At 41.2% G+C, this 22749-nt stretch overlaps 1 protein-coding gene across 1 annotated transcript; it reads left to right on the plus strand.

The window, feature by feature from the left end:
- Positions 1-997: 997 nt before the first annotated feature.
- On the plus strand, positions 998-21849 carry atp6ap1lb (ATPase H+ transporting accessory protein 1 like b). Its single transcript, XM_086052105.1, has 7 exons — positions 998-1216; positions 14643-14680; positions 15200-15282; positions 17345-17583; positions 18198-18248; positions 18656-18899; positions 19918-21849. Exons 1-7 carry the CDS (start codon positions 1083-1085, stop codon positions 20152-20154), a joined length of 1026 nt encoding a protein of 341 aa, XP_085908231.1. The 5' UTR covers positions 998-1082; the 3' UTR covers positions 20155-21849.
- The last annotated feature ends 900 nt before the right edge of the window (positions 21850-22749 follow it).

The raw sequence follows: 22749 nt of genomic DNA on the forward strand, positions 1-22749 counted from the left end.
TTTCTTCCACCATAAGAAATATAACACGCAAGTGTGAGGAATATACGTTTAGTTTGAAAAAGAGAACCGAGGCCAATGAAGTCCCATTACTTCACCTCGTTATTTCTACAAAGTTGTTATTGATAATATGTGAACCTTGCATCTGCAAAACATATCTTTGTTCAAATGATAAACGAGGAAGCACTGCTCTTGTGACAGAAAAACGACAGACGATGTCAGTGTGACTCACTTGCCGTGCATCGATGAGAAAATCTCCCACAATAGTAGGTCAAAATATTTGGTTATATAACCACTCTTGATATTCTGCTCGTTGGTTATGGAAATGCGAGATATGAGAAGACGAGGTGCGATCTCTGCAGGCTCATGACAGATGAACACCAAGGCGGAAACTGAAACAGTGGTCAGGGTCACCGGGGGTCGGACCTTTCCTCCTGTCTCGTCCCACCGCTGCTCAGCTGCTGCTGTCATCCATATTTGCAGCCTCAGTGGACAATTTCCTCCGCTGCGGGCTCACAACAACGCATAGATCAAGTGAATTAATTCTGCCTTTGTGGCAGCGCACTGGAGATCTAGGTCATGCAGTCGTGGCTCTGCCCCCCCCCCCCCTTGTCAACATCCTCCCATCTCCCTCTGTGATCTGACCTTGACTTTCACAGGTTTTTGCGTGTGTGTTTGCTCTTGTGACTTTGTGGGTGTGTGTGTGTGTGGTCGTGTGTGTGCAAACACGGAGGCTGACATTGGAGACAGCCAAGGTATGACGGCATGTCAAATACAGCGAGATGCTTCCTATATGTGGGACTGGCCTGCAGCTACCTGTGTGTATGCCAGAGGCAGAGTGGATGGAGAGCACAGAAGTGGGTGTGGGAGGGTGAGCGGCGTGAAACAAGCAGAGGAAGAGGGGTGGGTGGGGGAAGTGGGGGGGGGGGGCGAGCGAGGGGACTGTGACGCACGCCGATGCTCAGCGCCGGCCGCTGATTGGCCGCGGCCAATGCCGCTCACAAGAGCTGTGTTAGCCAGGCGCCGCTTGGAGAGCAGATTATGAAGCGGCGCTCCAGCAGCGGCAGTCTCCTCTCATTGTCTCAATGGCTGCACACGCATTCCTCCTGTGCTCCATCGCCTTGCTGTCTGCTCTCAGCCGGCCTGCTCTGACTCTGTCCGAGGAAGAGCTGCAGCCAGGACTCACCTACGATGAAGTGCCTGAAATCTTGGACAGAAGGTAACGCCAACCTCCTCTCCATCGCTATGAGCACAAGATGTGTGTGCGTGTGTGTGAGTGCGTGCGTGTGTGCGTGTGTGTGCGGTAGAGATGCAAGGCTCATTCTTTCCTCCGTATTCCTCCCCATTGTCTTGCTTCTACATCTCACCTCGGCGGTCTCATAAATGGTGAAGGCTGCCCGTGTTTGGAGAGGGCTGCGCTGCAATCCTTTGTTTGCCTCAGCATTGGGGGACTGCATCAGAGGCCACTCATCGATCACCGATGAGGCTGTTGTCTACATGTAGAGTTGTGTTGGTCCGAAACGAGGACGCTTAATAAGGCTGTGGGCGTGCGAGGGCTTGGCGAGGACATACAAAGGGAGGAGAGTGGGACATGGAGAGAAGGTAAACAAGGATGGGACAGGGAGGAGAGAATGCATCAGGGGTGGTCTGCTGGAGTCAATTTACTGATGCAGTCATTGAGAGAGAGCGGGAGGGAGGAGGAGGGGTGGAGGCGGAGGGGGTGACAGAGTGAGAGAGTGGAAGATTGGGGAAGGGAATTGGAGCCAGACATGTCTGCATGTTGCAGTCCTGGAGGTCAAATTTGGATCAAACATTCAGGGGCCAACGTAGGAGTCACTCACAACAGTGTTACGAGGGCAAGACTGAGCCGGCATGCAGCGATGAGCCTCGCTTGCTCTCAGTCATCACAGACACGACCGATAGTATTGAACCAAAGCCATGTTGGGCCTTGGGAACTATGCCATGCTACGCGGGATGGCTCATAACAATTCTGTAGAATGCATTTTTGTGGGATGAACAATTGAGACGAATACATTCAACAAAAGGCATCTTTAAAGGGACGGATACAAAGGGGCACAAGAGGTCAGGGCCTGCAATAGCTGGTCTGTCGAGACTTGAGCTTTGGAACTGTTGGGTCACGGTTCGACTTCCCCCGTGGACCGAAAAACTGCATCGACTCGTCGGAGAGGAAGGCTTAAAGTTGGCTCTGGTGTAGTGCTTCAAATCGCTGACTGTCATACAGCTGGTTCGGGATGAATTCCCAGTCTATGCTTTACTCACGATCGATCGCCATGTCGTTTACTTGCCATCAACTTCTCAACTAGTATTTTTGTAGGCTAAAAGTTGAAACAACTTTTAAATATAAAATATTGACACTTGTTAGCACAACAAAGCAAGCAAGTTGTTCACTCCAAAACAATTTGCTGATTTATTTGCACTTATATCTTTAAATTGGGCGACAAAACAAGGATACAATTATTCCTGTTAACTCTAATTTCTTTGTTGTGAAATTAAAAGACAATTTTCACAACCGCAAAACTTAAAATATTTTTGTTGATTTGCCTAACTTAAAATTTTGAGTTCACCACTTTCTCTCTAAGGTCACTGATGGTGTAGTGGTACACACGCCTGAGTTGTGTGCGGGCAGCGTGGGATCGGTTCCCGCTCAGTGACGGTGTCTGTGTGTGCCCTGCGACTGGCTGGCGACCAGTTGAGGGTGTAGTCTGCCTTTCGCCCATTGTCAGCTGGGATAGGCTCCAGCACCTCCCCGCGACCCTTTACGGGATAAGCGGTTTGGAAAATGACATGATGACACTTCCTCTCTCTCTCTCGATCTCTCTCTTTTTAATTTACACAGTGCTGTGGCTCAGAAGACAAGTGCTATATAAAATGAATGAATGGAAGGATGACCTTAACATACTAATGTGGAAATTAGATTTTGTTGTATTTTTTTTTTTTTTACCATTTTGGGCCTCTAAATAATAAAATAGTAATAATGATAATAATCCCTCAATTGCTTTTTTTGACTGGCTATGAGAAATGAGACAATTCTACTGTATTTTCTCATTATTATGGGTACAACATGCACCAAAGTTGCTATACTGTATTTTCCCCCAGTCCTACAAGAGAAGCGTGGAACAGGAATGATTTGTTTTATGGCATTACTCTAATTACACCTCCAGCTAACTTGTTTTTAACTTCCCTAGCCATCTGTTATGATGGCAAAGGGCTGCATTACTTTCATCTGAAGGGTAGTCTGAAGTTTGATTCCATTTGCCCAGGATCAAACTTTGCGCGTAACTTTAGGAATGTGACAGCTCGTTGCCGGGTCCCCAAGTTGCAGCATCATTTTCTGCTCTGACACACTCACCATCTTGTTATGTAAGAGCAGCCTTTTATGCCTTGGTTTTTTTTTTCAACTGAAAACTTCCAAATAGCATCTCATTGGCTGAAATTAGAAGTGTGCTTCAAAATTGATTGGTGCAAACCTATTTAAATGCAGAATGCCTCTTTAATTAACCAACCAATATATTGATAAATCACAATGTATTGCATTGTTAAAGGTGTAGTCAAACAATCTACGACATTCGTTATACATGTTTTAAATAAACATGGCATAAACAGTACAAATATATAAAAATATCATTTTTCATTTGTTGAATATAATTCAGTATGTTTATGTTACCATATAATGTACACGTGTGTTAGGAGTGAAAAAAGGAATTAAACACTTTTTTACATTTCCATTCAAACAAAGACAAACAAAAAACACTGGGAGGCTGCATATCAGGTTTCAAAAATGAAGAAAAGATTATCAGATATATTGTCATATGATATACGATGGTGTACTATACTGTATATAGTGATATAGTGTTTTCAAACTTTATTTATAAAACTTGCTGCTTTTAAACCTACGTATTTGGGAACTATTACTAAAGTATAATGTTCCAATATTGTAGCTACTAATAATGTTGGGTCCATTGTATTTCTCAGGCCTTTTGGAATGTCCTCATTTCTTGAATTACAAGCCAATTATATTACTGCAATCCCCCAGAGGAAACTGAACACTCAAAGGACTCTGTGTGACATATGACCTGCAAATGCAGACTTCCTCTTGCGTGCCCTTGTTGCTAAGGAGAGCAACAAATTGACACTGCGTCAAGATTAAGGGCCCTATTTTCATGGCCAGCACAAAGTGCAGTCTAAGTGTGTGCGTGGGGGGAGTTTACTTTATTATGGGTGAAATACGATGACATTGAACACATCAGCGGAGTGCGAAATCTGTCTGCCTGTGCCTGGATCAAATCCACCAAAATTGTGCTACACCACCTGCGCCACAACTTAGACCTGGTTTCACCTAGTCTAAAGTCTAGTCTACTGTCGTTCACCAGTTTGTCAAGTGCGCTGAGGGAGTGTCATAGAAAACACCACCGGAACGCCCAGCGAGGCGTAGCGCGATCTGCCAAATTCCCAAACACGACTGAATCGGCAACGAACATTGGGCCCTAAGTGTTACACCGTATTTTGTTGTCTTGTCAGATCGTGGCGGTGGGAGTGTCAACATGTGCTTGAATGTATCCTTGAATTTACGAAACGCAATCACATTGACTTAAAATTATGAGCAAAAAAACTTGGATTTGCAGGACTGAACAGTGATCAACAAGAAGTTGACAGTGAAAAGAGCAACAGCTAATAGTGGAAATAACCTGTCCATAATTTGACCGCTATATAAAATTCTTATTCAATTGATCCACAAACTAATGAGTCATGAGTTTAAAGGCAAAATCTCATTTGATCTCTGAGGCATATGAAGTGTTCATCAGTTTCGACACTTGACCAGCAGTTACATTAGAATCTGTAATCAAATCTACACGAAAACGACAACAGGGACGGGCAAAACCTCAGCTTAATCTGCCTTAATAAATCTATTCATAGTCCTGCCTGCATCTGCGCAGTGTAGGATTAACACTTGTTTTCTTTCACCAATTATTGATTCCGAATGAAGCCAAGAAAGAACCCATTCAATTTTGGTGAGGATCTGGATAAAGGTATTGATCTAGGCATTATTTTTCCTTATTCTGAATATTGTGTCTAGGGGGAAAGGCAAGAGGGAGAAAGGCATATTCAGGAAGTTTGTATAATTTAGTGCTGATCCAAATTAGGATATCATTTTATTTATTTATTTATTTTTAGTATTTAAAAAAAAAATGAAATTGTAGTGTTTTAGTGATGCCACATGAAGCAAACATTGCTTGTCCTTATCATAAATTACAGCTTTGCGGATGGAAGAGACAGAGAGAGTCGCTTCAGACTTTCTTCCTGATATCGAGAACAAAAAATATCATTGAATTAGGCAGCATTCAGCCCTTACAAGTTTAACACTGTCACATTTGGCGTTTCGCAGTTTTTCAGGTCTTGATTACAGCTAGGTTCGTGGCACTTGCTCTAAAGTTCAGCTATTGATATGAAAAAGGCATTTTCAATGAATTAACAGAACATCACAGGACTTTCAGCAGGGAGTTAAATAGTACAAATGAAAACTTGATGTGTCATGAAATGATGGACAAATGATGCAGAGAACTTGATACTACAGTGTAGTGTATTGCACCAAATACTGGCACACAACTGAGAAGGCATTAGGTCAGGGATCTTCAATCCTATTCCTCGAGTCCTGTCTGTTTTCCATTTCTCCCTTTTGCAACACACACCTGTGTCAAATGATCAGGATCGTTATCCAGCTTCTGCAGACCTTGCTGATTACCGGGTCATTTGAATCAGGTGTGTTGCAACAGGGAGGGATAGAAAACATGCAGGACACTGGCCCTCGAGGAACAGGATTGAAGGCCCCTGCATTAGGTCATCCTCAGAGAGCCACGTTGTCTTCACTAAAATAAGTCAGAAGACTGTTGTAGTGGCAGTGCCCCACTAGATCCAGCAAACGCCAGCGTTTGACTTGTTTTAGTTTATATTTCACACAGAGTAGTTCATTATTACGGAAGGGCATTCGACTGTATTTGGGAATGGGGCAATTTCACTCTGAATGTTTTGAACTCCTGTTTCGGTGCCATGTTGTATGAAGTGGAATAGTGTCACCCACTGGAGTTGCGCCTCAGCAGAGGTCTGCACGGATGCAGCTCCATTTCCCACAGCTGATTTGATTTTATTCTTACAGGGCGTCCTTGGTTTGCGATGACCTAAGAACTTTTGAGGTTACGAGCGAGTTTGTCTAGAAGTGTAAGCGTTAATGTCGTACTTACAAAAGTTTTCCTTTAATTGTTTTCTATTCATGCACTAGAGGTTTCTTTCATCGAAATATTTATTGTAATGATGACTTCATTAATGTGTTAGTTTAGGTCAGTGATAGATAACGGCCACAAATTTGGATTATGACGCAGAACTAATGTATGTCATAAACCAAGGAGCCCTGTTTTTAAGCCACCAAGTAGATGAGAGTAAATCCATATGGGTTGAAGCCACTTTGTTTCTTCAATTTTGTTTCGGTTGTTTCAGGACACAATTAAGGAACAATCAACAGCACACGATAGACCACAAATGAAATTTATTTTAACTTAACTGAAAACATTAAATACAATCAAACAAAGAGAAAATTGAAACAAAAAAAGAAAACTCCGGTACGTTCATCAAAAAAATTATGTACAGTTCAGTTGTATTTAACTTTTAAGTACAATGCATTTGCATTTAATCTGTAACTGTTTTAAAATGCTAATGTGGTCATTTTTAAAAAAACTTTTATGTGCAATACATACTCAAGTATTTTTTATTGTCTTACATTCATGCACAATGTTAATATTCAAACTATGTGTAATTTTACAGCGACTTACAATAATATCAAATACACTCATTTTTTAGGAATAAAACCTCTCTCATTTTTGCTAAAATCCTACTCCTTACATTACTATATTTTAATAATTGAATGTAATGTTATGTTCTTGGATACATAAATGTCTTGAGAGATGGCATTTAGTGAAAAAGCATGAAGAAGCACTGCAATAGACTGACTCACCTATTTTCGCCCTCTGATCACCACGTGTGCGACAAATATCAGTTTTCCATCAGCTGTGAAGTTTTACTCATGAATTTGCACGTTTGTACAGTTCCATTCATTGCAACAAAAAAGCAACAACATGAACATGTATATGACAGTAGCCTTCCCGATATGTAGGCCCCCAGGGTGCTCTGTGCTCAATTCATCACATCCTCATGACATCAGGTGGCACATTGGCGGGCATGTTCAAATTTAAGAGACATATCAAGAGGGAGTGAGATGAGCCAAAGGGGTGGCGTTGATTATATAAAAGGGCATGTTCAGCACTCAGGCACCGTGTGACTGGTTCAGCCAATGACGCGGCCTCAGCAGTCCTGGGTTGCTGACCTCACCAAATTGGCACAAGAACAAACGCGAGGGCTTTAGCTAACACTTGTGCACTCCTCTGGTCCCTTTCGGCCAGCTGAGGCTGGGCTAGGTGAGACGGATGGAGCCTCGGTCGTGTTGCATGTGCAAGAGCTACGTATTGTTTTGTTTTCTGTCTTCTCTTTTTGTCCCTCTTCCCTCTGTGCAGCTACTCTTTGATTGAGACATGAGCTACTCTTAACAGCAGTTAAGCCATCATCATGCCATAGGCTTGGCATGGTTCAAACTGATTTTCTTCACTGGGAACCTCCAATACCAAACAAACAAACAAACAAACAAACAAACAAACAAACAAACAATATTTGACTCAATTGTTACATCACTTTTAGCAACTAGGAGCTCAATCATCACCTTTCCCAGTCAAAATGCAGGGCCTGAATTTGAATGGTAAGCAAAGCTCGAAATAAGCAGCTTCGCGTCATAGTTTGCGAGGCGAAATTTGCATTTTAGGCCTCATCAAAACATATTGAAAAGCAAAACTGAGAATAAGCGTTGCTGGGAAGCTCGGTGCAACTTACGCCGCAGCATCCAGCTAGCAACGACCTTTGGTGGCTACTAGTGCGCCAAAACAAGTTGCAGAGTCGCTCCTTTAGTCGGTAATCGACAGCTACGAGTAAGCTACATTTCTGTAAAGTATCCTTCTCTCGAGAGGATGATGAGAAAAGACAGAGAAGCCATGCTAATTGCCAGAGCTGGGCACTTGACCCTTTTTTGCCCGTCCGGCCGCGACCCTCCACCCTTGACCTGGGTACCCTACCGGCCGCGACCACCCAGCCATATTCATAAACATTGTCGACTCCCACGCACCCCCCAAAAAACAACAACAAAAAAACCCTGCATGATGCCCCCACGGGAGAGATGCTAACGGAAGAGGTTTATTTAAAGACAATTAGGTGGCTAACTGGCTACTATTCAAACCTGCTGTGGACACGCTTCAAACGCGCCACTTACTCACGTACGCATGTACTTACTTCCATTGGGAGCCCTGGGGTTGGTTTTGTCGTTTTGTATAATTGTTTGGGTCCAATAGACGAAAAGTCTGCAAGCATTCAACAAGTTACTTATTTTCCACACTTTCCCTCCTTCACACTTTCCGGCCTTCAAAATAAAAGCATACCAGCAAACCACTACACAGCGGTTTTACTACGGCGCATTTCCGGAAGTAGGAAAGTGCGTGATGTGCCATACTTGAGTGCTGCGCGCAGCTTGAATATACTCCCGGACACAAGTTGTTCTGAAAGAAGCCTAAAAAGAAGCCTTTCACCGAGTAGGCTGAGATGAAATTTGGCCGCCTCGCGAGCACATCACACGCATGAGGGCCGATTAATGGTCCGGACTAAAATCCACTTCTAGCCATGCTTAGTCCAGCCATTTTTTTTTTTTTAATTTGTTCACCTCAAAGCCCCCCCCAAAATGGGCATCCGGCCAGGCCGGAGGGTCCGACTGGGGACGGACTGCCCAGCTCTGCTAATTGCTAAGCCAACCTAAGATTGACACGGCTAGCACTGAAATAAGTGATATGTGCTTGTGGTGATCCGAGTACACATTTCATAGCTGTCTCATTGGAACTGTGTTAAAGCGGAGCAGATCCTACTTAGAACAGCAAGTAGCAGACAAATTCAAAAGTGTCTGGACTCTAGAGGGAAACTCATACTCGCTAAACAGACCCAGAAATCAATGAACTTTTGTTATTATGTAGCAGCCAGAAGGAGTTGCCTATAAAGTTAGAAGTATATTAATACTGTATAAAATATGTAAAATATGTATAATATCAGTAATGTTATTTGTTTGGTTGCACAACAGGCTCCTAAGTTTGGATTTTGACTTTGAGGTATGCGCAATAAATGTTGTCAAAATGAAATTACATCCGGTGTTATTTTATTTCATTTTGTTTTTGTTTTTTAATTCAATTTAGATTTGCCTCCAGTCAAGAAAAGATGGTTTGCTGCTATACACAATATGAATTTAAGAAATAAAAGTAGTTGATTACATAAAAAAGAAAAACAATTGTTCATTTGTTATTTTGTCATATTTCTTATTGTTTAATAGAACTCTGGCATCAGGTCCATGGGATTAATAAAAAATTGCAAAAAAAACAAAAAATAAACAATAATAATAAATTGCGCCACAAAAGGAAAAAGTTGCTCCTCGAATGAAGTCATTGATTCACAAAACCGCTCCACAAAGAAAAAAAAACTTGTATGGAAAGTTGTCATTTTCAATAGGTTTAGCTGCAGAAATGCAAGGGTTAGCATGTTAGCACATTTGGCTAGTTATTATAATTCACTTGGTGTGGAAACAGCAAACATCACGAGTGAGTTTATGGAGAGAATATGTGTAGCATAAATAAAAGAAGAATGTCAATGTCCATGAAAACCTAAGTTAAACAAGCCAGTCTTGTATTATTAGTCTGATTATTACAGTGAATATAGGTTGGGGGGTTGTTCCTGGCTACACACTGGCCACGCTTTCTTTGTTATCTCATTGAATTGTTGTTTGAAATGGTCAGTTCGCATTTGCACTGCCCAGGATAGTGCAGAATCTGACTTCATTCATCTTGGTTAATCTTTTCATTTTGCCTGTGGCCTGTGTTGTCTTTCCACGGTCAGACTCCAGTCGACCTGGCCTGTGTCCGCCGCTAATCCTAATCTACCTGGCACCCAACTATACAACATTGCTCAGGTGGAAACTGCACCAGATGGGTGGATACCTGCTCCAGACTGCTGAGACTCTTCCATAAATACATTTGGAAACCTGCAGTACTGTTTGCAGTTCTTTCAGAAGGGCAGCCGTGGTTCAACCTTGGTTTGGACATTTTTGCAAAAACACACTTGATATCTCCCAAACGTATATGTGTGGTGTGCATTATGAATAGAAATAAAAATTTCAGGCTTTGGCTATAGAAAGCAAACAACAACAACAACAGAATGTCAGGGGGGAACTACTAGAACATGTAAACTTTATTGTGGTTAATCAGAGGCATTTGAAATTGTAGTAGGTGTGCGCTGACTCATGATTTTGGATGTGAACGCTTAATTCCCAACACAGCTACATCCCCACTTGTGAGGTTGTGCACATTTATGCAAGCACATTATCTCATGTGTTTATTTTTACTTCCCCTCTCGAAAAGATTATATATTTTTTTCAAATTGGTTGTACAAGTTAAAGGTCAGGGGGAAAAAAAAGGTTTGAAATTATTTATATTGGTCTGATTTTTCATATCACCAAACCTGGCATTTGAACAGTCGTGTGTGCGTTTTATACCCACTATTATAAAGGAAATCATGTGCAAATCAATTTGTCCTGTCCCCAAGACTTATTCAACACTTCTGAATTACCAATGCGAGATTACATATTTTTTCTCGAAACAACTGTTATTAGAAGAAAATGAATAAAGGTGTTGTCATTTAATCACTTGCAGTGTAGCAAATGAAAGCATCAAGCCCAGCCCTGTTTATTTATTCGATAGATAAATCAATTCTACCTCTCCCTTTCCCTGAAGCACAGCACTGAATGGTTGCAGTCAGAATGACATACTGAGATTTATTTAGTGTGTATGTGGGGGGAAATCATGTCAACTGTGTCTGAGCCATTGTGCACAGCAGCATTTGGATGCAAGAGCCAGGATAAAAAAAGGAAGAAAAAAAAAAACCTTTGGGCAACAACCACCACCTCAAAAATGGGCTGAACATCTCATTGACGTCAAAAGATTTGAAGCAGCCCAACTGCTTCAAATCCTCAGCTTGACTGGCTCCCAGCAGTGCGTGAATGATGAAAGTAACTGCACCAAAAACATTTTGGGCGAATTTCAAAAAGTAGCATTGTCTTGCTTTTCTAACAGCTGCACCAGGCAGGTCTAACGCTAAGTCACCATATGTGATAAAATTAGGGCTGCAACTAACAATTATTTTTATAATCAATTAATTATTATTGTTGTTATTTTATTAATTGACGAGTCGGATACAACATTGTTTTTCCATTGCTTTAGTAAAAGACTGGACGTTATGTCAAATTGACATTGCAGAAAATGCACAAACAAAGTGATTCAGATTCATTTATTGCTTAATCCATCTTTTTCAAGCAGGGCTATAGAAATCTGAGAATCTTTACTGTTGAGAGGCTGAAATTCTGAGCATTTGGACAATTTCAAGTTAAACAAGCGTACCAGGGCCAGAAAAAATTTGGAAGTACTTATTGTACTACATTATAATTACCCATACACAAAATCTTTGAATTGATACCTGGGTGGAACCAAATTGTTTACGTGTTCCCCTACTTTAATTATTAATGTTGTGCTGCCTCTTTTAAATTGTGCACGCGCCTTTGACTGCCCTTTTTCTGTTGATGTCCATGGGGAGGTACGCAACTTTACTGGTGGAGAAACTTTTGTTGTTTTCGTTTACAAGTTCATGTATTTTGTTGCATTGCTGTGCCATATGATTTGCGTAGGGGAAGATTTTGTTTTGCGCTGTTGTCGTCATATTTATGATTGAGACGATTAAACGCACCAACACGGGAAATCCTGCTGTGTGTCGTCAGCACTCTGAAACACAACGCAAACGCGACCGGTTGCACAAGGTCTCCAAACAATTAATTGATGATAAAAATACTTGTTAATCAATTTGATGATCAATTAGTTGTAGATTAATCGATTAATTGTTGCACCTGAAATTAAACATGCAAACACACTTTGACAACAGCAGTTGACCGATGAATGACTTTTGACTGCTTAAACTCGACGTGCCAATCTATTCCATCATGTATTGATTCCAGCGAGATCTCTCATTTGATCTCACAACATATTTGCTTTCATTAGGCGACAGGAATAAACATTTCAACTGGAAAAGAAGTGTGACACAGAATGGAGTAGACTGAAGCTGTCATGCTAACTGCGAAAGGTCTTTAAGAGGTTAATTATAACAAGCTATTGTGCGGGGATTAGCGAGCGTCTAGATGATTGCCGGCAGACCAGCAGACCACAGAGTTAAAGCAAAGCATCCCGACAAGTAGAACGGGCCCATCCAGTGCCGCCCAATAAGCCAATTTCCTCTTTGTGACGTCTTTGATGAGCTTGACTGAGGCAGAGGGAGTGTGGAGCAGCTGCTGGCTCATAGGGCACACACGTGAAGGAAATGTGTGTCCTCTATGCCCCTCCAGCAATATTTGGGTCAGTACTACATCAGTGATTAGCAGTCCACCAGAGACTCGAATGCTTCAATGTAGGGCTGTTCGATTTTGCCTAACAAGAAAATCCAGATTATTTTCTCTCAAACACGATTTTACAATTACGATTTCTTTCTAAAATAAAGAAATAATGAAAAATGAAGTATTTTGAATGTCTTTTATTTAAACTTAATTTTCTTTCTTTGAACTCAAACTGCCAGTCAATTTAACTTAATACACACAGAACAATCCATTGGGATTAACAGCATTTTACTTAAACAATAGATTTCAGATCTGATCGTAATTAAACCAATAATGAAAGAAGAAAGTGCATATACCATCTGAAACGAAATCATCAACACGAGAGAAGGTAGACAGTCAATTCTGTAAACCAAACAGTCTGTCAAGCTAGTCATTTTGCCAACCAGCTAGTGACGAGCCTTTCACCTTTCTCCTTGGTCTTACTTAAACATAAATCAATGATTAGTGCAAAACTGTCACTCAACAATACAATGCACTGTCAAGCTTAAAAGTACGGATGCACCAGCTGCCCAGAGGTCCGTTGTAGAGGAGAAAAAAAGTGACGCCTTTCAGATGTTGAGTTACTTGCTCACGGGTTGTATTGTACAGGCGGGGCACACACTACACTACAGATCTATATTTGCCCAATTTATTAATCAAACGCTCACTTGCTTGAGAAAATAGCAGAATCGCCGGTAGCGCCCGTGTTGTTGTAGTTTTTCCGGTATGCGCGCTTGTGGGAGGAAGCGGAAATGCAGAGGAAACTACGGTGGTTTAGATACACCAAAAAAAAAAAAAAAAAAAAAAATCGAAAGTGACGATTTGAACGTTTTTAACACCGTCTTATCCAGAAATTTCGGTTTTGGTTCAAAATCGCTTAATTGAGCAGCCCTACTTCAATGCAAAGCGATATTGACTAGCCGAAAGAAAGGGTCCTGTGAAAAACACTTATCTCCATTTTTTTTTATGTTCTTATTTTTGCATGAATGGTGTTTTTGCGTTACAGACATCACATTAATGAAGTTTCCAAAATTGGAGATAATTGTTTTTCACAGGACAGCGACGATATGCAAAGTCATAATCTGAGATTATATGTACAGAATACATAACATTTGCTTAACATAACAATACTTACACAGACACGCACTTTTGAACAATTAGGAAAAAAGTATTCAATGGATGTAACTTCAAGAGGAAGTCAACCAAAACATTTTTTTCTGGAATACGTTTTATGCAGGCCGACTAGTCCAAACATGGCATTCTGATTAATATTGCGTTTGTGGAATATGAGAAATTCACCCGTTTTTAGCTAGCTCAGGAATCCGCTATTTTGTCGCTCCTGTCGACTGAAGATGACATTGAAGTTGCTCACGACTCAGATAAAGACCAATCATGGCTATCTTAAGAAAATTTGATTGGTCGTTTACCGGAGCTGAGCAACTTTGATGTCATCTTCAGTCGACAGAAGTGACAAAATGGCCGCCCCCTTAGATCGCTAAAAACGGGTGGATTTTGTTGCTTAACTCATATTCCACAAACGCAATATTAATCAGAATGTCGCGTTTAGACTAGTGAAGACACATAGAACATATACTGGAAAAAAAACATGTTTGGGTTGACTTCTACTAAGCATGAATGTCTGTGAACACAATCAACACAGTCAGTAAATCTATCTACAAAGGAGGTGAAGGGAAGTGGATTAAAAAAAGTCCACGCGCCCCTGTTCAAATAGTGTTGGCTTGTGTGCACTGCGACTCAGCAAATGGCGCAATTCTCACAGTAACTCCAATAAACATCTGCCACTTTTGGGGGAAATTGATGACGGAGAGGGTGTATTTTCTCGTAGAAAAAAAATGGGCTGCGGCACAGGGCAATTTTCCCACGAGGAAAAAGAGCTGGTGCTGGAGCACTACCTGGGTGCTATCTGTGCACATGCCTGATGACGGAGCATTATTTTTCAATTAATCCTCAATCTGTCAATTGCTGCGGTGTGCTCTGAATCTCATATTGTCTTGTCTTTTCTCCGCAGCAGAGAGAACCCCAAACAAGCCACAAGAGTCACATCAAGTAAGTGAGCGACCAACACGGCATGATGGAAGGCCTGATTCAATCAAGCCGGCCATGCTGACAAAAGCATTTTGCTCCTGACACACATCTTTGCTTCACTCTAATGCGAACAGAAGGGGGATCTGTGTGATTTCATGCACCCCAAATCTGGCAGATGTGTGGTTATGTTTAGACTCTCCGACAAAAAGACAGATAAACACTGCTCCAATTTCGATGATCTTGTGATGCAACAAAATGTGGATGTTTGTAAATACTGAATAATGGTGTTAGCGGGAAGAAAAAAATAAAACGCTGATGAGTCACAGGGATGACGCAAAACAACTGGAAATAGAGAGGAGCTTGAGCACGGAGGTGTAGGCAGGATCTATTTGCGAACGTGTGTGTCAGGAGCATGCGTGTGTGTTTGTGTGAAAGGGGCTGAACTTTTATGATTACGTTGCAATCTGCACAGCGGCATTGGGATCAGCTTAATGTGTGTATGCTGATGTAACCTTTCCCTGCCAAACCATGTGTTTTCAGGTCAGGATGGAGAGTATGGCTTGGAAAGCGAAGAGGTTGTTTTGACGCCTGAAGATGAAAACCCACTCAGGAGAATCCTGCAGGTACGCACGCACACCACTTCTGCCTCTCTGCCATTGTGTCTTGCGCTGCACTTGCACATCTTGTATGCGCATGAAAACCAAACAGAGCACTCTGCCGCTGTGCGTGACCTTGGATGTGAGAATATTCCTTGGTGTCACATTCACCACAGGAACATCTTTGCCTGCCACAGACACACACACACACGCACACACATTTGTGCACACGGCATCATTGTAAATGACACATCTGTGCGGCCATATGCTACTGATGCAGTCAGACATGCTTAAATCTGTTTCCTATAGATTAAAGCATCCTATAGTTTCTGCTTCTTTTCAAATGGCGCATTCACAAAGGGGGCTATTCCAGGCATGGAAAAGAACCTGAACTATATATGACAACCCTAAGTCATCCACTAATTCATAAATAATGACAGAAAATTCGTTCCCAGTAAATGTCTTGTAAAACAGTGCTGGATTAGCACAAATGCCTTCCAATGCGATGTAGCCCCCGAGCAAAGAGATTACAAAGATGGAGGAGCTCTTGGTATATAGGCTACTACTGTACGTCATGTTTTTCTCTGCTCCTGATTGATTCCAATCCAACTTTGATGACATCACTCTCACTTTAAATTCCAGATACGTTAAGCATCTGTTGGAATCAAATCGAATTATAACAATTCATTGCCAAAATATCAGTATGCTAGTATGGACACCCATTTTAGAAAAAGAGTGACAGTTTCTAAACTCTCACGGGATTACCGGTATTTACAATTTCACTTAATAATTTATTACAAATTTCAATTAAGGATTTATTTTAACACAAAGACACGTGTTTTCAATAATTCAAACATCCAAATGGGTAAAAGTTGTATTATTGCGCTTGTACTGTACTGTACAATAAGGATTCACGTACTGTCTCCCTCTAGTGGACAAAGTGTGGTGGGACAGCGTTTCTGTTTGTCATAGACATTTGTCACGGCCGGAACAATTGACAGAGACAGACCCCTTAAAAAATAAATAAATAAATTAGAAACTGAACACAATCTTTATTGTTCGGCTAAACTCCTCATAGGAATACAGTTTAAATTATTCATGAAATATTTCTCTCTTTTTTCTTAAAAAAAAAAAAAAACAACAAGCAGATCACATCCGTCAATCAACATTTCAAGTTGTTGCTCACCACTGACATGTTACAGTGGAAAAGTATTCCTGATACAAAATAAACCCAGCATAGGTCTGCATTTATGAAGCAGCTTTTTGCCAACGTGCAACTCTTTTTCTCCATTTTACAACTCTTTACTTTGTACTGGTGTTGGGCTGACTGGCAAAATTAAACTAGCTAATAGCTAGTTAGATATCAAGTAACAGAGGATGACCAACCAGGATGAAAATGAACAGTTGACGTTATTTTGATTCTGGCTGACTAACTTTTATTCTGTGGACTATGACCAAATTTATCTACTAACATTTGTTAAAATAACATAGTTGCTGATTATTAAATGTATGAATGTATGCAAATTGCTACAGATGTCTATTCTTGGTCAAACTTGGGCTTGCTCTGACCAACCAATCAGAGGACGCAAAACAAATGACGTTATCATTGCCCACCTATAGCTGGCCCTGGGATGTGCATTTGAATACTGATTGGTTAAAGAGTGTCCGATTGCTGATTTAGTTGAAGCTACATCCGTGAGCACAACTGATTCTAAAGGCCCTGGACAGATTACATTGACATGGTAACATGTAGAAACTGAAATTTGATTGGACAAAAAAAAAGGAAAAAAAAATTTAGGTTGTAATAGTAGGCCTATACTATGACGGCATATACTGTTTACTTGCAATGGGGGAAATGAAGCTTAATGAAACACTTCCGATATTTTTTAAAACTCCTTTAAATGGTACTCTTGGTTTAAATATAAATGCTGGTCCAATAAAAATGTATTAAATTCCCACTGCATCTACAAACTAAGAGTGCCACTGCCAAGCAATATCTCAAGTGCTTCATGGTGCTTCATGAAGCTTCATTTGTCCGTGGCTACTGTAGTTATACTAAATAAACTGCCTTTCTTTTTTTTTCTCCCAGCCTTTTAAGTGGCATTCTGTCGGGATGTCTCACAGCAAGAGGAAGCTGCTCCAGTCGCTGATGGGACCGTACGGCCCCTTGAGTGTGTCCTACAACGGGAAGACGTGCATTCTGTTCAAGGCAAAGCGGCTAGCCATCCGCTACAGGAACCACACCTTCATCGATCTGACTGAGAGAGTGTTCAATGCCAACTCACCTGTGGACACCAAAAGTTCAGTCTGCACCAAGGAGAAGGCCACGTAAGTAACCACGACTCCAGGCATGTTGTAGCGCTATTCCTCGAGGTCCATTTTCTTTGGCGTTTCTTATCTGCAAATAAACCAGCAAGCTCGGCAGCCACTGTGTCAGATGACAATCACAATTGTGTCGGGTGACAATCAAAACGTTGTTGGATGAATCCATCATCAGCTTGTAACAGTTTCTTTTGAAAGACAACAGCTCTTGTTCTGGTGCTCATTTCAGCTCATGTGGTCATTGAGCATATTTGTTCAAAGGTTACTTTTGACTCAATTCGAATGCCTTTTATTGACACTATATGCATGAAAAGTGACATTAACTCATCCACTGCCATTGACGAATGTATTTGTCTTTTCACAATTCGGCCATTCAAACCCGGGAAATTATTTATATTTTTTTTCAATTTTTTTCAAACGTTAAGGGTAAAAGAGGGTCTGAAAATGTCTAGCAGTGAATGAGTTAAGGGTATTGCACGGTGTTCAAAACAGATTAAATATTGCACAGGGGTTAGTCTGTGGGGTCATTGCATGTGTGACTTTAGGGTGATAATGGCTTAAAAAAAAGTTCATGAGTTGGTTTCATCCTTGCTCAACATTTTCATGTTGTTCGTCTACAGGCTTTCGTTAAAGTTTGGTGATGTGGAAGACTTGCGAGGTCTGGTTATCAGGTACCTTTTGTTTTCTTCTTTGAAATGTTTTCAACACCTTTTTATGAACTGAATTTGTCATCCTGCAGTTCAAAATGACTGCTCACAGAATGCATGCAACAATTGGAAATACAAATGACCTCTTTGCGTGTCTTTTTTTTTTTACACTCAAATAATAATAATAGTAATAATAGTAATTATTCTTATTATTAATAATAAAAATAGTAATAATAGTAATTATTATTATTATTATCAATATTATTTTGCCATTTTCACATGAAACTATCAATCATCCATGTAGCATGTTTCTTACTAATATATTCAAATGGTGCCACATCGTCTCCATAGAATCCACAACAAAACTATGTTTTCCCTTTCACTAAGTTTACTTTCTGAAATTACATTATTTATGTATGCCTTCCCCCCAGGCTTCAGATGTCAAACACCTTTTATGAGGCAGCGGGTCAAAACTGGTTCACCCTGGACAGTGTGCACATCCACTACAACTGGACTCAAGAGGCCACGTTCAACGCCAGCGAGGTTTACGCTCCCGCCACGTCGTCCTACCACTGCCAGCACGTCAGCAGTCTGCACAAATATGACACTCTACTGGTGCCCAGCTCCCACACCGACACGTCGGCCAACTGGCACATCACGTTCACCGATTTCCAGGTACAATCTCATAAAAGGGGGCATAGGTGTTGTAACCTTGTAGCCTCGTTTACTTAGTAAAGCAGAGGCTGGTCTCGCTGATTCTAATAGCGATGCCTGTGTTAATAATAGGGCTGTCAAAGTTAAAGCATTTGACTATGGAGATTAATTAAAATTGTATAATGCACAAAAAAAAAAGACTCAGTTCACTCAGTTTTATTTACTTCCTGTTGCAGCTGACCTCTGCTCACTGTGCATCCAACCTTAGAGGAGAGTCACTGTCGCAAAGACAGACTTTTACGTAGTTTTACTTTAATTAAAAACTTGCTCGACGGCTCATTGGAGAAATCCCAAATATTTTGCACACTTTGCAAAGCCAAATTCAAATACCATATTAGTTGTACATTTTTGGTCGTTTATCTGTTGTATTTTACAAGAAAAGAATAGTATTCGAGGAAGAAAGAAAGCTATTAGAACAGTCTTTGAATCGAAATCTACTTTTATTTTTTTTCCACATTAATTCCAAGCTTTTACGCAAGTAAATATCGCTTTCAAGCATTGTAAAAAAATTGTAGTTGAAAAATGTGATTAATCACGATCAATTCTAGAAAATCATGCGATTCATTAGTTTAAAACATTCCATCTCTTGACAGCACTAGTTAATAATATAATAATAACAAGACATCTTTCAAACGACAGAAATTGTTTTCCATGCTTGCCTCTTTTTACTTTTCACGGTCAAACCTCGTTGATATCAGAAATGTTCATATTTCAGGATGCTGGTAGTATTCTCTCCTACTGCCACTTCTTTTGTTTCATCCCATTTTGTACTTGGGTGCATGTCGGCGTTTGCCAGCCATTTCCTTTTGTGTGCCATCAGTCTGTTATAGCGTATGTTTGGCAGTCCGTTGGCCTGTCTGTACTCGGTGCGCTTGGCCATCTGCTCGGCTGTCTCAACCTGTGTGTGCCGCTAAACCCAGTAAGCGCCACTTGTCCTGTTTAATTCAGCCTAATCTCAGCTTTCTGCCTTCTCTCTCAGATTCAAGCCTTCAACGTGCAGTCGGACAAGTTTGCGTCAGCCAGTGACTGCGCCACTTTCCTGACGCCGGCCATCCTCATGGGCTTAGTGACGTCTCTGATCCTGCTCCTGGTCTTGGCCTACGCCCTGCACATGGTGGTCCACCTCAAGCACATCGACCGCTATGAGGAGCACAAGGCAACCGTCTACTTCCCCCGGAGTCCAGAGGCTGAACTGCCGGACAAGAACAGCCTGTGAGCAAAGAGGACAAGGGGCGACGAGAGAGGAAAAGCAAGGCTGCGGCACAAAGCAAGTCATGGAAAAAGTATCCTCCACAGAGTATTTCTTTAACAAAACGCCTGTTCACATGAAAACCTTGTAAATCACTTGTAAGTAAATGCAGGATACTCTTTCCTCGTTGACTTGTATCTTGGCATCCATTGTCCGGATGCTTAAGCCTCTCCTGGGCCTAGAGTTTGTGATCCAAATGTCAAAAGGTCAAGGACAGGCCCTGGGGGGCAACAAGCGGCCTTTACCCCAGCCAGCCACGCCACCCTTACCAGGATATGTCACTGACACAGCTAACATCAGATGCTCTTGATTCAGTGTAAGTAGTACATGGGTCACCCACAAGTGTCATATTACAAGCTTCCGCCACTCGTCATCTTTCCAGCTTTCTCTAAGATAGCCTTTGTCCTACTGCTGCAACAACTATATGCTTCAAACAGCCAGTTTTAGCACTGGGGTAGTCGTGTTAGCTGCATGCCATAACAAAGCTGGTCAATCTGAGCTAGTGCAGTGTTTCCTGATCATCAGAAAGTGTTGCATGTAGTGCAGTTTCAAATAAGCAAGTGAGGCACAGAGCAAAAGGAGCTCGAAAAGCTTACGAGCCCGAGAGAACGGGAACACAACTCTGCTCTAGCATCTGGCTGGAGTGAGCGGCCCCTCAGAGCCTTCCATGTCTCTCACCCCGTCCCAAAACAAGACTGCTGCTTGGGATTTAACTGTGAAATGGCCTTTTACGGACCAGCTGGATGAAGACGAAGGGGGGAGGGATTCTACAAACTAGCACAACATTGGTTAGTCGCAAAAGCACTAACCGGAAGACTTTGAAAAAAAAAAAAAACTATAACGAAGAACAATGGTGCAAAAGACGGCCCGCCTTAGGGCGACAGGGGAGTGCTTCCCTCCTGGCTCTCTGAGAGTCGAGATTTTGGACAAGGGAGGCATGTGTCCTCCCGCCAAGACACTGGGTGTGACTGCCAAAGCGAAGCTTCAAAGTTGTTGCCATAAAATATGGTGAGTGAGATATTGTGAAAAAGAGCGAACCGTTTCAGCTATGTACAAAACAAATACATGTACAGAAGTGTCACTCTGCTTTTTTTTTTTTTTTTTTCGTTTTGTCTTTTTTATATACGATGTAATCATGAAAAACTTACTGGTACAGGATAACGATGCTCATCCATCTGGATCTCTTTACAACAGCTGCTTATTTCAAACATAAGAAGCATCATTACACCACATTGTGTAATGGGAGTAGGATTAGTGAGATGACTTTTCCCCCTTCCTCCATATGTCTGACTATTTGTTTTAACATGGGGTCTGATGAAGTCAAGTCCAGTCAATCTAACTGTAAATCCAAATTCCTGCCATAGAGGGACGATACTATGGAATGCCGTTCAGCAACCGGGATTTATAGATGCCATTATTATGCCAGAAGCCACACTAGCAGCAGTAACAGCATCAATAAGTCATTACCACCGATTAAAAAAAAAAAAAGTGTCAGCATGACAATAAGTAGATATCTTAACATTCGATATGGCAGTTCTGTCAATCTGTAGCGGTGTCAAATGTGTTCTTTGGTCATAAGTGTATCCTACAAACTATGAAATGAGTGCGGGTAGTTTGTCCAAGGACCAACTGATTGAACAATAAATGATATTTAGAGGAGAATGTGTGCTGTGTTGATATGTGGATGAGCACTGTTGATATTCACTCATTTACATACGTTATGTATTTATATTCATATTATATTCAATTGTCACATGGAAATGACAAAAGCTTTAACATATATTTTGGTCTTTGACTAACCCTATATAAAAAAATGAAACTGTAATTTCATATCATAACCAGTAGATGTCACCGAATCATCACAACTGCACAGTTACACATTTTATTCTTTATATTTTGAAATTTCTCGTACCACATGGGACTAAATTGTTGTAATTCATCCAGACCTGTTTTACGGAAGCGTATTGCATTTATTTGAGAAAAGTCTTTTAAAAATCCTGTTTTTCGGAGTAATTATTTTGAGGAGCCTTTGTTTTTTTTATTTTTTATTTTATTTTTTTTCTATTTTATGGAATTATTTTTTTTTCTGTTCTGGGGAATATTTTATTTCAGTTTTTCTGAATAATTTCCTATTCTGTTTTTCAGAGTAATTTTTTTCTGTTTTTTTGAGTATTTTTTTCTGTTTTTCTGAATTTTTTTTTCTCTTTTTTGAATGTTTTCCCCCCCTATGATTAGAGAGCAAATAAGTTACACGTCCTTTCCTGATAGAGCGAGCTCGTATGCAAACATGGCCGACATATTTCATCCATCCATTATCTGTACCGCTTCTCCTCACAAGGATCGCGGGGCGTGCTGGAGCCTATCCCAGCTGTCTTTGGGCAGTAGGCGGGGGACACCCTGAACTGGTTGCCAGCCAATCGCAGGGCACACAGAGACAAACATCCGCACTCACAATCACACCTAGGGCCAATTTTAGAGTATCCAATCAACTTACCATGCATGTTTTTGGAATTTGGGAGGAAACCGGAGTGCCCGGAGAAAACCCACGCAGGCACGGGGAGA

Source organism: Filicampus tigris, chromosome 1 (genome assembly GCF_054856515.1).
Source record: "Filicampus tigris isolate MCC_2025a chromosome 1, RoL_Ftig_1.0, whole genome shotgun sequence".
NCBI lineage: Eukaryota > Metazoa > Chordata > Actinopteri > Syngnathiformes > Syngnathidae > Filicampus > Filicampus tigris.